The sequence below is a fragment of the Teleopsis dalmanni genome, chromosome X, assembly GCF_002237135.1.
Source record: "Teleopsis dalmanni isolate 2A chromosome X, ASM223713v2, whole genome shotgun sequence".
In the NCBI taxonomy this organism is placed as follows: Eukaryota; Metazoa; Arthropoda; class Insecta; order Diptera; family Diopsidae; genus Teleopsis; species Teleopsis dalmanni.
Genome location: NC_051848.1, coordinates 88,250,008 through 88,266,764, shown reverse-complemented (window position 1 = coordinate 88,266,764; position 16,757 = coordinate 88,250,008). Strand labels below are relative to the sequence as shown.

The 16,757-nt window shown below is 30.0% G+C and overlaps 2 protein-coding genes across 6 annotated transcripts; one reads left to right on the top strand and one right to left on the bottom strand.

Moving 5' to 3' along the window:
* The first annotated feature begins 2,514 nt into the window (after nucleotides 1–2,514).
* Nucleotides 2,515–3,336, top strand: LOC119688662 (craniofacial development protein 2-like). Its single transcript, XM_038103332.1, has one exon. It carries the CDS (start codon nucleotides 2,515–2,517, stop codon nucleotides 3,334–3,336), a length of 822 nt encoding a protein of 273 aa, XP_037959260.1.
* A 2,641-nt stretch (nucleotides 3,337–5,977) lies between these two features.
* LOC119662263 lies at nucleotides 5,978–14,223 on the bottom strand. 5 transcript variants are annotated; one of them, XM_038071854.1, is made up of 5 exons: nucleotides 14,108–14,223; nucleotides 8,800–8,920; nucleotides 8,706–8,735; nucleotides 7,223–7,942; nucleotides 5,978–6,128 (listed from the first exon to the last, which is right to left on the bottom strand). In XM_038071854.1, the coding sequence occupies exons 4-5, from the start codon at nucleotides 7,901–7,903 to the stop codon at nucleotides 6,120–6,122; spliced, it is 690 nt and encodes a 229-aa protein (XP_037927782.1). In that variant the 5' UTR covers nucleotides 7,904–7,942; nucleotides 8,706–8,735; nucleotides 8,800–8,920; nucleotides 14,108–14,223; the 3' UTR covers nucleotides 5,978–6,119. The 5 variants fall into 5 exon arrangements, with proteins under 5 accessions (XP_037927782.1, XP_037927780.1, XP_037927783.1 ...); XM_038071852.1 differs by having other exon boundaries at nucleotides 8,706–8,920; XM_038071855.1 differs by lacking the exon at nucleotides 8,706–8,735.
* Nucleotides 14,224–16,757: the final 2,534 nt, after the last annotated feature.

Below are 16,757 nucleotides of genomic sequence, written 5' to 3'. Positions count from 1 at the left end.
ATTTTATAAAATATTCGATAAATAAATAGATAATTTTAAAGATAAGACGTTCAAATTACTTTTATTAAATTTACAGCAATACTACTACTACTATTTTCTACTTCCCCCAGTCTGACATAGCGCCTCCATTTACGGCAATATTTCTTTTTATTTTAATGCAATTTCCCAACTGAATCCCGACATCTTCAGTCCCTCCAGATGGTGTATTAAGTGAAAGGAACTTATTGACCACAATACAACATTTATTTTAATGGTAGAATTTTTGTTTTTCCAAAACAACAATACCCATATTTACCTTTAATTTATATTAAATTGGACTGTTATCCAATTTGGTTATATTAAATATAATCCAGTCGAATAAGTATTTAACCTTGGAATTAAATTAAACAACCTGCGAATATTAGTGCATTTATTAATTTAATAACCAAATTTATACCAAATTCATTCATTGCGACAACACGGATTTTTCGGTTTGTTATAATTTTTGTTGGAGTATCCTCAGCTTTTGTCCACAGTCGCTGCAATAAATTTTTATTCGCGGGGACAGGACATCTCAGAAAAGAGATGATGTGTTCAATTTTAAAACAAGAAAGTTTATTAAATATAATATTATTTTATGCATTTAGCAATAGTATTTTAAATGTTGTCACTAATTAAATAAAAATAAGTGACAATAAAACCTGGAACTTGAGCATTGAAAGTTTGTGCAGCCTTGGTTTCTTGTGGATAAACACGATTAGTCATCGCTTCTAATTTGACAGGCACGAGTTCTAAGCCTGGCACTTGCAGTCCAAACAAAATTATATACGGACTATAAACTAATTAAATAAAAATTCGATTATTCCCAAAGACCACTGATGAAGAGTACTTGGCAATACTCGAAACGGCGTTGTATGGTCAGCCAAATTTCAATAAAATTAAAAATAAATTTTTGTGTTTGTCCTTTATTTCTTTCTTTGTTATTCGAAAACCCTTCTAAGATTAATTACATGTAATTAGATATGGATGTGAGATTTCATAGATAGCTTTGGTGAAGTCGCTGATGATGCTAGTTGGTTGGTTCATTGAAATTAACGGCGTTGGTCTTATAATTTTCTAATGTTGCTCTTGTAGTCGACCGGCTCAGAGTAAGAATTAGCAAAATCATATTTTTTTATTTATTGAATTTATATATATATTTATCGTGTACTTAATAAATTATTATATTTTTATTTAAATAAACTTTCGGAGATAAATAAAGAAGGTATGTATTTATTATTTTATTAAAATATATTTCTCTATTTATTATAAATTTATTTTCTCCTTATGGGTTTTGGTAAGTTACTCCTTTAAAATTAGCCAATTTTTATTTCAGATATCTCCAACAATTATTATTAGCAATTACGCAGATAGAAGTAGTACTGTGTTATTGAGTAAGTAAGTTGTAGGTTAGAAATTAGCACAAATTTCCATCCTTACAATATTTATAGACTTTTAAACGGACTAACTAGTTAAATATTATATAATATACAATTTTTTAAATTAAGTTTTCAATATATATTTTATTTACACCAATATAACTATTGTAGTCTATAGTCATATTCAGGATACTGATATAATACAAACAGTTATAATATATCAACGAATTCAATTCATGGAGCAATGAAATCATTTCACAATACAATACAATCAAGCGGTAAATATATACATTTATATATATACATTTATACAATAATTATATATTTATCCCAATCGTGATTTATTGAAATTGTTTTCATACACTTGACCACTCCTTTGTATAGTTCCCCATTAGCATTATTCTGAGTACGCCACTGTACGTGAGTCAACTTATAGTTTAAATAAAAATTGTGACCTAAAGAACGTTTAGAATTGAAGAGAACTCTTATTCTGTTACTTCTCTCTCTCTAATATTAATAGTAAGCATTTAGTTTACTAACTCCTTCGTTTGTCGCCTTCTAACTCTTTTAGTGGTACTCGTATATCCGAAAGTGTGTAAAATTTTTTTCTTACCTTTGATCAGTCTGGTGCCCATGGTGTAAATATATATTATATTAGAATAAATAGTAACAAAGGTTTTCTCATTACTATAATACTTTCATTAGATGTAAATCGTAGTGTATGTAGTATTTAATAGTTGATATAATATTTTTGTTATAACGTCAACCTCAACCTTCCCGCGGTGTTCCCTGTTTTCACTAATGAGGCTCTGGCGACCGAGTGTTCGGCGGGATATCTGAACTCTTCCATCTGCTGTCTAGAGGAAATGCTAGCTGCACATTTACATCATGGCAGGATCGGAGGCCAAATGGTGATTGACGAAATTAAAGAAAGGTAGCAGCCCTACCACCGATCTTGGCAGCTATGGGTTAATCACTCGTGGCGGCTGAAAAACATTAGATTCAAGTATTCACAAGAAATAGAAACCGGCCTGACCAAAACGATACCGACTTAAGGAATGTGAAAAGGACAAGATTTGGACAATGGAACGTGCGAACTCTGTTTCAAGCAGGAAAAATGGCTACGTTAGCCGCTGAATGCGATAGGTTTAAAATAGACGTAATTGGCATTAGCGAAGTCAGATGGAATGGTACAGGTGAATTCACAAACCAAAAGGGAGGTGTACTTATGTACTCCGGCATGCCCGACGAACAAGACCCTCACATCCGAGGCGTTGCAGTTTACGTAAAAAAAAATGTTAAGCACTCAATCTTATGCTGGAAAGCTATATCCGAAAGAATAATAGTAGTACGTTTTCGCGCAAAGAAATTCAATATGTCTCTAGTACAATGCTATGCTCCAACAGAAGATAGTCCACTTGACCAAAAAGAAGTTTTTTACAGTGCGCTAGAAAGAACGCTCTCTGAAATTCCTAGAACCGATGTAATTATTCTTATGGGCGATTTCAATGCCCAAATTGGCGGAAATAACTCAGAGTATCGATCTGTAATGGGTTCTCATGGTATTGGAACATGTAACGAGAATGGGGAGCTGTTTTTGGAACTTTGTATGAATTATGATCTCAGGATTGGAGGATCCCTATTTCCTCATAAAACGTGTCACAAGGTCACTTGGAAGTCCCCCGCTGGCAACTTCGAAAGTCAAATTGATCATATCTGCATTTCAAAACGATGGAGTAAAGCTTTATGTGATGTCAGAAACAAAAGAAGCGCTGATATCGACAGTGACCACTATTTAGTGGTGGCCGAACTGAAATTTAATATACCTAAACATAGGTATGAACACCCGCAGCATACACGGCGCACGTATAATACCACAAAGCTTAATGTTGGAGCGGTAAAGAATGAAATGATCGAACGTATTAACAACGTCAGTTAGATGGAGGATGCTTCTATTGAGGAAACGTGGCTTCATATTAAAACAAATCTCGAAGAGATCTGCAAGGACACACTAAGCTACCGTAAAAACGAGCAAAAGGAATGGTTGTCGGCAAACTCTTGGGAGCTCATTGCTCAAAGAAGGTGCGTTAAAACGAAAATGTTAAGCGAGGCAGATCCGTTTAAAAAAGCCGAATACAACATAACGTACAGAAGCCGCAGTAGGCAGATCAAGAAAGCAGTCAAAAGCGACAAGAGAAACTATTACGTTGAACTAAGCATGAAAGCGCAAGCAGCATCAGAAAAGGGCGACATGAAGGAGCTGTTTAAGTTAACTAAACAACTAGGTGGAAAATCTTTCCAAAGCAGCGCTCCAATTGAAAATGAAAACGGACAGCTGGTGTTTGCTAAGAACGAGCAGGCAGAAGTATGGAAAAGACATTTTGAGAAATCCCTAAATATCATACACAACGAAAGTGGCGAGCTCACAATACGAAGACATCTAAATCCTAACAGACAAATAGATACAAGGGCACCTAGCGTTAACGAAATAAGAGGTGTAATCATTAGCATGAAAAGTGGTAAAGCACCAGGTAATGATTGTTTACCAATAGAGTGTTTTAAGGCAGACCCCAATGCTGTGTCCAAACTTTTGCTCCCCTTGTTTGAGAAAATCTGGGAACTAGAGTCATTCCCTCTCGAATGGAAGGAGTCTATCATCGTCAAACTGCCGAAAAAAAGACAAATAGAAAGAAATGCAGCAACTGGAGGGGAATTTCTTTAATACCAGCAGTTTTCCAAATTTTCAACAAAATAATATTAGAAAGAATCGCCGTAACATTAAACGAGCTTATTCATAAAACTCAAGCAGGTTTTCGCCCTGGGCACTCGTGCATCGACCAAATTAACACGATTAGAATACTTATTGAACAAGCCTCAGAATGGAATGCAACTTTGTATTTAACATTTATTGATTTTGAAAAGGCTTTCGACGCGCTTAAGAGAAGTTACATATGGATGGCGTTAAACGCTAAAGGTATCCCTAATAAGATCATTAATATTCTCAAGAAGAGCTACGAAGGGGCCACGAGTAGAGTTTTACATGAAGGTACTCTTAGCGACAGCTTTAATTGCAACAGTGGAGTGCGACAGGGTTGCGCCCTTTCACCGTTACTGTTTATCACAGTCCTAGACGTCGTTTTAGAAGCTGTAGAAGAAAGCCCAATCGGCAATGGTTGGAAGCTGAATCAAAAGCTTGGTCATCTTGAATATGCAGACGATGTAGTATTGTTAACAAACTGACACACTGATATGCAAACTCTTGTTAATAACGTATGTGAGCAGTCATATAAAAATTAACGCCTCAAAGACAAAAACAATGAGAACAAAAGCAAGCAATCAATCGCCCATCCTTCTGTACGATCAAAACATTGAAGACGTGCAGGAACTCGAATACCTGGGGAGTATAGTCAACAGCGAGGGTGGCACGTCAAAGGACATCGGCAGTAGAGTGAAAAAGGCAAATGGCTCTTTCGCATCGCTTAACAAAATCTGGAAAGCCAACAATGTAAGCGTCGAAACTAAAACCAGAATATTCAACGCCTGCGTCAAATCGACATTATTATATGGGTGCGAAACATGGTCGCTTACGAGGGCCTCGACTCAGAAGATACAATCCTTTGTAAATAGAAGCCTGCGGCGTATTCTGAACATATGGTGGCCTGCAAGAGTCTCCAACGAAGTGCTATGGCAGCGTACCAAACAAAAGCCAATAGAGAAAGAAATTTTGAGACGCAAATATGGCTGGCTCGGCCACACACTTAGAAAACCGACAGATGCAATTGCCCACGCAGTCATGGAATGGAACCCGCAAGGAGTAAGGAGACGAGGTCGTCCCAAAACCACCTGGCGAAGAACAGTGGCAGCAGAAACAAGCAAATCCTTTAACCAGTTACGTTTTACTGCCAGAAACAGAGAGGAATGGAAGAAGTTTATAAATATTATTTGTGAATAGACTAAGTTCTAATTTTTAAATTTTTAATTTAATTTTTATAATGAAGAACATGTCTTAATAATAAATAAATAATATTTTTGTTATCAGGTGTATCGCTTCATTCTCTATCTCTGTCTCATTTAAGAAAATTTTTTAGATCAAATTTATAACAAATATTATATTCAAATCATTTCATTAATTTCAAGTAACTCTTCAAACTTAAACTTATTAAATTCCCCAGCTATTACGTCAATTATTTTAAGGTTATCAATCACATATATACCATTTTTATCTTAAATGACACTTCCTTTCTAGCTGACATAGCCTTTATATTCTTAAAAACTCTCTTATATAGCCATTGTTTTGATTTATTTTCATTTTGTTAATATTTATGCATTTGCTCAAAAGTTTAAACTTGTGTTCTCAAATCCTTGGGATAAAGCCAACTTCTCAATAACAGATGCGAATATCCTGCACATGTATTTTGTTAATACCATTTATCATCATAAATCCTTAATTAACTATTATATTATAAGTAATAAATTTTTATTACAAATATTAATTTCATAAAGAGTGCTGAAAGAACACCCAATCCCCAATCATTTTTGTACTTATATATTGAAACTAAAAAATTTTTTTAAAACTAAATTTACTATTTATTCATGTACTTTTTAATTTAAGAGTCATCAATTTTTTGTTGTGTTTAACATACGGATTCATAGAGTATCCGCTATAGAGCATCATATCTGTGTACTTTTTCCTTTATCCGAAGCCGTGTGGACTCACACAAGTTAATCGACCTGAAATGCAAATATATAAATTATTTTCAATAGAATAATAAGCAAAGCATTATTGCAGAGTAACCAGATTTATTCAGACAAAAATATTGCGGTTTAAAATACAATCAAACGCTGAAGACAAGAAACTGTTTTTTGCAAGTAGGCATCCAACAATATCCATTTTGAGAATGGGAAGAAATACGACTTCAGACCTATAGCTGAAACGTAAAACTGATATGATTCGAAGTCATCAAAGGGTATTCACAGGCTGATCTATGATCTATGTAATTCTACATTTCTAAAAGTAATACTAATAGCAAACTACTGGAATGACCCATGTTTAATTATTTCTCTATAATATTTTAAAACTAAACTGCAAAAGCAAAGTAATATCTAGAAAAACGTGATATATTAAAGTTATAATTTAAGTAAAAGTTGTTCTTTTATTTAAATTTTGCTTCTTAGAATATTTTTTCAAATAATGCAAATTTCAAATAAAGTTTTAATTTTTTCCAACACTTCATAGCATTAAAAATCAACTGATGCTGAAAAAATTATTAAACCTGATGTTCTTAAAAATAAATACGAAAAGAGCCAAACTGACGAATATTTATTGAATGGTAGTTTACATTGCAACTGAACAAATAAAGGTCATCTGTTACCCCAATAACAGACTGAACAAACACTACTTCTAATAATCACTTCAGCCTTCACGATGTAAAATCATTAGTAATAATAATTATCTCCTTTTTCTTCACACGATATTCCATACTGTAGGTATCTAGTAGTCCAAAATGTGCCACAACATATAAAGAACAAAACAATAAGTCAATTTCAAGACACCTAGAGAGTGGAAAATAATTTTACTTTAGTCGATCTTAACAAAATAGGAATAATAGGATATTACAAATAGTATCTTCTGGACAAGATTAGAAATCGACTAACAGCATAGCTGTTCTAAGTACCCTGATGGGTCGAAAGAATTGCTGATTGGTGAAAGAATTCCTTATTACTTCAGAATAAAGATGAGAGGGCTGTACGAGTAGTACTGAAATTAATTATGCGTTTAAATTAATTTAAGATCAAATTACTAATACTAGAAAACTAAAACTCACCTTTTCCATCTCCCTACGAAATTCATCAATTGAAGTTGTTTTGAGTATTGAATTCTTGGAAAAATTATCTAAGCAGGTTCGAAAGGAATCCCGGACTAAATCAGTTAATGTGTTTATTATATTATTGATAGATGGCTTGCCAATCACTTCTCCATTTTCAATATCCGTAGTTGTTATTGCCTGATAATTAACATACTGAAAGAACTTATTTTTACTTTCCACTACAGTTTCATCAACCATACACTGAAATGTTACGTTCTCTTTAGAAGCAGATGCTTCAACGTAACTGTACTTAACAACAGCGGTTGGACGCTCCTTAGTTACGACAACTTTGTCTTCACCCGAACTTTCATCATCTGAATTTATCGCTAAAGTAAGTTCAATTTCTGATAGAACCTGTTTGAAAACTTTTCGGGATTCTTTTTTCATCCTCTGTGAGTGGACTTCAAAAGGGGAACACTTTTTCTTCTTTCCCTTACAATTGACTTCCATAAGCGCACGCTTAGCTTTCGTTTCCTTCCATGATATGCAGATTTCATCATAAAACATCAAAATGTAAGCGACAAAACAGAAGCATAGGGGTACAAGTATGCATATTAGTGCAGTAAACATATATGGCGGTTCCCTTTGGAGTAAGGCGTTGTTGACATGATAACGCAGGAATTTTCTTAGCAAAACCATGATGTTGAGGTAAAGTTATGTACAATGTGCAATGTGCGACTACAATATATTTATAAGACATGTTATAATTGTAAACTACAATGATATTTCAAGAAAATCTGAGATTATCAGGTCCCAACTAAGTCTATTGTTTTTCAAAATTTTTATCAATTGTTGATAAGAAAAATTAAATAGTTATCGCAGTATATGTTTACCTTAAGCTATATACAATTGCGACTGAATCATTGTAAATATATATTTTGTACAATTGATGATAGTCAATCCCCATTTTTTTCACATATTGCATGATCTTTAGGAAGTAATTCATACTGCACCCTAATAAACGTCTTATATGGTAAATGTTTTATATATAAATGATGCAAGTTTCGATAAATGAAGGAATCTAAGTTTAATTTAGAGATATACAAAATAAGTCACAAATCACAAGAAAATCTTTGCCGAAACTCGTGAAATTAAAAATGTGAACTTATTTCGTTAAGCTATATCACAAGTCAAACTATTCATTAATTAAAAAAACTTAAAAAAACTATTCCGCTTGAGATTCTAGAGATCATAGAAATGTATTCTAATCGGATTGATAAATTGTTTAAACTTCGAGTTGCCTTTATTAACGGTATGGGTTGAAGGATTACAAGCTTCTCTAGATTTTAAAAAAGAAGAGAGTGTCATCGCAACATGCGACATGGTCACCTATCCAAAATTTGGTAATACTTACTGATATGTCATTTATATAGCTAGCAAGAATTATAATTCATTATATATTTGATACGAAGTTTGTGTTTAAAAAAAATTCAGTACCTACCACAATAGAAGTGCTGCCTTTAGTGTCTGTCTAAGAAACCACGTTTCCAGTGCAAAATATATTTAAGTTTTAATTTAATTTATTGTGTTTTTACCTCGATTAGGAAAAATGCAAGTTAGTTGAAGGAAAAGTTCTTTAAAAACCTTGTTAGCTATCGAAATATACGGTCCGACAATGTTTCTTTTGTTAAATTTGGGTGCTAAAAAAATAATATTCTGAAAGAAAATTTTTTTTCAAAATTAAAAAAATAAGAAAAAATAGATTTTAGAACAAAAATTTATGTTTACTCTTCTCAAGAATTTACAAAGAAGCGCTGTCAAAATTTTTGGAAAAAAATTAATAAAAACATATTTAAAAATTGCCAAAAATAGAATAGAAAAACATCTTAGGCTTATCTAGTCTTTTGCCAAAGATAATAATTTTGAAACAAAACTATTTGAGCAGTTTTTAGCGGTTCAGGGTTGGTTTATAACCAGAGCTGTGCAATAATGATTACATTTGTAATTAGATTACACTCAATTATAAATTACTGAGTAATTTAATTGATAATTGAATTTCCAGATTATATGTGTAATTTAATTGAAAACCTCAATTACGAATTACAGTATAATCTTAATTTGTAATTTAGTTTCTGAATTACAGTCATAATTGAAATTGAAAAACCAAATTTCAAATTACGTGTAATTTGCAAAAATAATCTAGAGAAGAAGAAGCATTGAAACTTTTGAAAGATGATAAACGAATCGAAACTATGGTTGGATTTTGGGTTGTAAGTGGCCCGCATTTTATTTGCGCCTTCATTCATAGTATTTTGTTGGGTTGCTTGTTTTTGTTTTTTACATTTGGTGTGTAGAAGTGTTCCATTAGAACTTCAAAGCAGATCAAGAGGCAGAAAAATTTTTTCTTTTGTACGCAAATCGAAATCTGAATATGTTGCATTGTTGCTTTTTTTCATGAAGTTGTCAATTTAATATTGCTGTTTTTTTTTTTGTATTTCTGTCTTGTGCAGTGATCGAAAATATGTATTTAGAAATGTGTATACTTGTTTCATTTGTTCGGTTGCGTGTGTACTTTTCTATGCTTTTGCTCTATGATATTTGTTTGTTTTGCTTGTATGTTTTTTTTGTTTTGGATTGCAGTTTTTTTTTATGAAATTTAGGAAGGTGTCTATTTCGCATGATTTTATTATTTCTTTTGTTTTAAGCGCTGATATGCATGTGTGTCAGAATGTGTATATGTTTTGTTGTTTTTTTTTGTTTAATTGATTGAACATTTGACTATGAGTTGCGCGTAAATTTTTTAAAGCAAATTTGAAAAGATCGTTGTTTTTGTGCATCAAATAAATATATGCAAATTTGTAAGCAGTATATGTATGTGTGTACAATGTGTATGCAAATAATATAATTTTATCTGTAATGAGATTATGCCTACATTTATGTTTTAAGAATTATTTTTATTGCTAAATACGATTTAGAAATTATTATAACAAAAATGAGTAAAAATATGTAGTTTAAGAATAAAATTTTTGGACAAAGTCTTATGCTGAATGTATATTTGGTTTTGTATGTGCAATAATTTTTTATTGAATATTTATTAAATGGTTAATTGCGTACAATGTTTAATTTTTCCCTGTTATATACGTACAGAGCTGTGCAAAATCAATTAAATTACAAATTAAATTACAATTACAGAGTAATTATAATTGATAATTGAATTTCCAGATTATATGTGTAATTTAATTGAAAACCTCAATTACGAATTACAGTATAATCTTAATTTGTAATTTAGTTTCTGAATTACAGTCACAATTGAAATTGAAAATCCAAATTTCAAATTACGTGTAATTTGCAAAAATAATCTAGAGAAGAAGAAACGAAACGAACCGAAACTATGGTTGGATTTTGGGTTGTAAGTGGCCCGCATTTTGTTTGCGCCTTCATTCATAGTCTCTTGTTGGGTTGCTTGTTTTTGTTTTTTACATTTGGTGTGTAGAAGTGTTCCATTAGAACTTCAAAGCAGATCAAGAGGCAGAAAAATTTTTTCTTTTGTACGCAAATCGAAATCTGAATATGTTGCATTGTTGCTTTTTTTCATGAAGTTGTCAATTTAATATTGCTGTTTTTTTTTTCTATTTCTGTCTTGTGCAGTGATCGAAAATATGTATTTAGAAATGTGTATACTTGTTTCATTTGTTCGGTTGCGTGTGTACTTTTCTATGCTTTTGCTCTATGATATTTGTTTGTTTTGCTTGTATGTTTTTTTTGTTTTGGATTGTAGTTTTTTTTTATGAAATTTAGGAAGGTGTCTATTTCGCATGTTTTTATTATTTCTTTTGTTTTAAGCGCTGATATGCATGTGTGTCAGTCAGCAAGTTTGAAAAGATCGTTGTTTTTGTGCATCAAATAAATATATGCAAATTTGTAAGCAGTATATGTATGTGTGTACAATGTGTATGCAAATAATATAATTTTATCTGTAATGAGATTATGCCTACATTTATGTTTTAAGAATTATTTTTATTGCTAAATACGATTTAGAAATTATAATAACAAAAATGAGTAAAAATATGTAGTTTAAGAATAAAATTTTTGGACAAAGTCTTATGCTGGATGTATATTTGGTTTTGTATGTGCAATAATTTTTTATTGAATATTTATTAAATGGTTAATTGCGTACAATGTTTAATTTTTCCCTGTTATATACGTATATGTGTATTTTTATATTTCTGAATATAATCAATAATTTTAATAACTAATTTTTTTTAATATCGTCTAGTGATAATATGTACGTATGTATATATAAAATTTTTAAAATTATATATTTTAAAAATATTTTGTAGCAATGTGATAACAATACCAAATATACTTTAAAAATTTATATTTCAATTTAATATGAATGCACTTGGTACAAATATTTTCAGAAAAAAATCAGTAGTAATAAGCGTGCATTTAAGGGTTTTGCCCAGTTTTATTTTTTTGTTTTTTGTTTTAAGCGAATGTGTGTACTTTTCTTCTTTTTTTTTGGTTTGACTGATTTCACATTTGCTTATGCGTACCGCCTGAATTTTTCTAAGCAAATTTGGGAAGATCGTTGTTTTTGTAAGCAGTATATGTGTGTACAACGTGTATGCAAATATAAGTACAAGTTTATCTTTATGCCTACATTTGTTTTTGTAAGCGATAATGTGCATATTGATACGTTTTGTTGATTGTCTAGTTGATTAAGAATAAAGAAAAGAAAAAATTTAACTTACGCGCTTTGGTTTTATAATTTAAGACAGATTAAAAGTGTTTGTAAATTAGTTCAAGAAAATCTTTATTGAAAAATTTATTTAAATAATATATATAAAAAAGATATAAAATTTAATTATATATTGTTGTATATCTTATACTTTCAGTTTGCGTATTTTTAAATGAATTATTAGAAAAATTTATTTATGGAATATCTTTAATTTTGTATATCATATTTAAGAATACATACATATGTATATGACAACAACAACGCTTATTTATTAAATGTATATATTTATTAAATTAAAATTTAAGTTAATGATCTTGCCAAATTTGCTAAAAAAAATGCACACGCTTCGCATTAGCAAATGTAGAATCGTCAAACCAAAAAAGAAACAACAAAATGTTTACACATTCGCTTAAAACAAAAAACAAAAAAATAAAATTGCGCAAAACCACCCTTAAATGCATGCTCATTACTCAGCTTTCTATGATAAATTTTTTCTCAAATATTTGCAACAAATAAATTCAAACTAAATTGAAATTCAAATTTTTAAAGTATATTTGGTATAGTTGTCACATTGCTACAAAATATTAAAATACATAATTTTAAAAATTTTATATATACATGCATATTATCACTAGACGATATTAAAAAAAATTAGTTATTAAAATTATTGATTATATTCAAAAATATAAAAATACACATATACGTATATAACAGGGAAAAATTAAACATTGTACGCAATTAACCATTTAATAAATATTCAATAAAAAATTATTGCACATACAAAACCAAATATACATTCAGCATAAGACTTTGTCCAAAAATTTTATTCTTAAACTACATATTTTTACTCATTTTTGTTATAATAATTTCTAAATCGTATTTAGCAATAAAAATAATTCTTAAAACATAAATGTAGGCATAATCTCATTACAGATAAAATTATATTATTTGCATACACATTGTACACACATACATATACTGCTTACAAATTTGCATATATTTATTTGATGCACAAAAACAACGATCTTTTCAAATTTGCTTTAAAAAATTTACGCGCAACTCATAGTCAAATGTTCAATCAATTAAACAAAAAAAAACAACAAAATGTATACACATTCTGACACACATGCATATCAGCGCTTAAAACAAAAAAAAAATCATGCGAAGTAGACACCTTCCTAAATTTCATAAAAAAAAACTACAATCCAAAACAAAAAAAACATACAAGCAAAACAAACAAATATCATAGAGCAAAAGCATAGAAAAGTACACACGCAACCGAACAAATGAAACAAGTATACACATTTCTAAATACATATTTTCGATCACTGCACAAGACAGAAATAGAAAAAAAAAACAGCAATATTAAATTGACAACTTCATGAAAAAAAGCAACAATGCAACATATTCAGATTTCGATTTGCGTACAAAAGAAAAAATTTTTCTGCCTCTTGATCTGCTTTGAAGTTCTAATGGAACACTTCTACACACCAAATGTAAAAAACAAAAACAAGCAACCCAACAAAATACTATGAATGAAGGCGCAAACAAAATGTGGGCCACTTACAACCCAAAATCCAACCATAGTTTCGATTCGTTTATCATCTTTCAAAAGTTTCAATGCTTCTTCTTCTCTAGATTACTTGAGCAAATTACACGTAATTTGAAATTTGGTTTTTCAATTTCAATTATGACTGTAATTCAGAAACTAAATTACAAATTAAGATTATACTGTAATTCGTAATTGAGGTTTTCAATTAAATTACACATATAATCTGGAAATTCAATTATCAATTATAATTACTCTGTAATTGTAATTTAATTTGTAATTTAATTGATTTTGCACAGCTCTGTTTATAACCAACCCAGGGTCTACGTCAAACAAGCTGGTATGTGTTTTTTTATCCCGGCGGACTACAACAACAACAACCACTTTTTGGCTTTGACAGTAATTGAAATATTAATAATAGTATTGCAATATCGTATATCGCAGGTATATATTATATTCAATTTCGATTTGAGATATAAAAGATAAGATTATCTAAACTGTTAGTGAATTATTTATGAATAAGTGAGACAGATAACTATAATTAATTTGGATTAAGTTTTTTTATAATAATTTTGATTATTTAATTACTTGCAATTAAATGAGATATACTTACCCCTGGCTGAGATTACAAAATATAAATTGGCTTAATCGCACTTCCGCAAATGCAAGAACAAAATTTAGAAGTTTTTTAAAACTTAAACCAATATCTGAACATCACCTAACGAAGTAAAAAAATATTTGTTTTAAAGTATAAAAAATTAGAGAGTAAAAATATTTTCTTAAATCATGGCCAACTGCTTACTTAGATTTTTCCCTCTAATTTTAAATCCAATGTGGTAGTGTTAAAATTATCAGTAAAAATAATTGTTCTTGATTCGATAATTAAATTGATGATCATATATTAAAAAGTATTAGTCAAAGAGGGGTACTGATCTTATTTAACTATTGATTAGCTCTATGTGATTGAAATACAAATAGAAGATAAAAATTAATGCGATATTTACGTTTATAATCATTGAATAATGAAAGGACTTATAGTTTGTTTCCACTGCTTACTTAGTAAATGTAAGTAATTTACTAAGTAAATTGCATTAACAAAACAAAAAGCTTCCATGCTTTTTAACTTACTTAAAAATAAAGTAAGGAAAATAAGACCAAAATGTAGAATGCAACTCTTAAAATAAATTTCCCACAAAGGAAATTAGCAAAATTGAAAATATTTGTCATATGTTATATGTTATATGTAAAATGTAAACAAACAATAGCTTAGCTATAAGCAAACATACTTGGAAAGTAAGTATTTTATAGAATATTGATTTTCATTAATTAAATTTATAACAGATTTATGTATATATATATAAATGATTTACTACATTAATTATAAACTTAAATTTTTGTGTGATATATTATTGAGAGAAATTTTTCGAACCAAAGCTCTTTTAAGACTTTCAAAGAACTTTTATATTATACACAATATGTAACTTATGATAAAGGAAACGATTAAATGTCAATCAACCTACTTAGTAACTTGCTAAGTTAGCAGTGGAAACATGGTGTTAAAGATATACATTTTATGAACTGTAAATTTTAATAAGAGTAATATATTGAACTGCTTTTCAACGACGACGATTGTTATTATAGAGATCAACGAGTTTTTTTCGATAATTCCAAAATTATTTAAGGAAATGTGTGATAAATATTTGTCAATATAATATAGAGGTCTATTGTGTTGCATATTGTTCGAAGCGGTATATTAGTAGATTCTTAGTAGAAAATATATAATAATATGTTTGTTCACCATTTGAAAGGGATTGGAATGTAATTGATTAGGTGGAAATAGAAAGAACGACTGTGTATAAGTACATTCCTTTAAAAAAAAGCAATGTTCTGCATTGCTTATTAAAACGCACCACATAGGTATGTAGGAATCATCTAGAAAGTCATATCTTTTTCTATAAAACTCAAAACACAAATTAGTAAAAGATGCTATTAAAAAAATTTATCAGACGTTGAGAGTTTTCTACGCAAATGGATATAGAAATATACTTAAGTAAAAATTAAAATTTGCAACTTAATTTCAAAAATTCTGCAACTTATGACTGCTAAGTTTCTCAACGTTTTATTTCTCATTGATACGAAGCTAAAGTCCTTCACTCGATGTGCTGTTCGAGCTCTTTAAGTTATTCTGAGAAGAAAGCTGCGTGTTGCACCAAGTTTTAGATGTGTGAACTTAATCTTCTCCGCATTGTGATTTACTGCGAAGCAAGTTTTCCTGCCATTTCGAATTCCCTAGCCTGTAATAACACTATAGCTTACGATATTAACAACAGCAGTTCAAACAACGTCTTGAGAATAGAATAAAATAAATACAATAAATTGAGTATTCCCACTAAAATAATGAAATGCGTAACATGGTTCTCCAAGTTCAGTTTTCGCTGCGGTAAGGTACGGTTGAAACACATCATAAATAGGTGGATGCGTACACTGCTTTTTAGTTCAATAGCACACTCCACATATTCAATATCTTTTCTCTATATCCTTGAAAGAAATACAAGAACGATTGGTTTTTAATGATTTTTATTAGGGTTATTTATAGTGGGATTATTATTGTTTATTAAAAAAATAAAAAACACTTAAATTTGTTGAACAAATATTAAATAAGGAGCTGACGACAAAAAAGTGTAAAAATGATACATAAATATAGTTTCAGTATTCAACTCAACATTTTTTTAATATATATACCAACTTAGGTTCCAAGATTAGATTTTTTGCACAAGAACGAAATAAACTCATGCAATAAATAATGCCTTTACAAAAAAGGAGTAGTAAAATTTAAAAATTAAAAAACTAAACTAAAATTAATTAATTCAACAACTGGTTTATGATTTTATTCTAATATAACACAGCAAGTGAATTTGTTGATGAAAATTCACAGCAAATTATTAGATAAACTCCAAGTTCAAACACACAAGTCAACTACGGCTTGGGGTTAGTTAACAGGGCACAAGTTCAGTCTTAATACTTCTGTCTCAAAGAATTATTTACGAATAATTTAATATAGGAAATAATTTCCAAGACCACTGATAATGGGTATTTGGCAATATTCGAAACAACTGTATGGTCAGCCAAAAATTCAATTAATCAAAATTATATGAAAAGAATTTATGTTGTTGTAGTTCACTACTTTTCGAAACCTCTCTATATATAACAACTTTATATTTTTAGAAAACTTAACTTTGTAATGGGGTAAGCCTCCCTTGTTC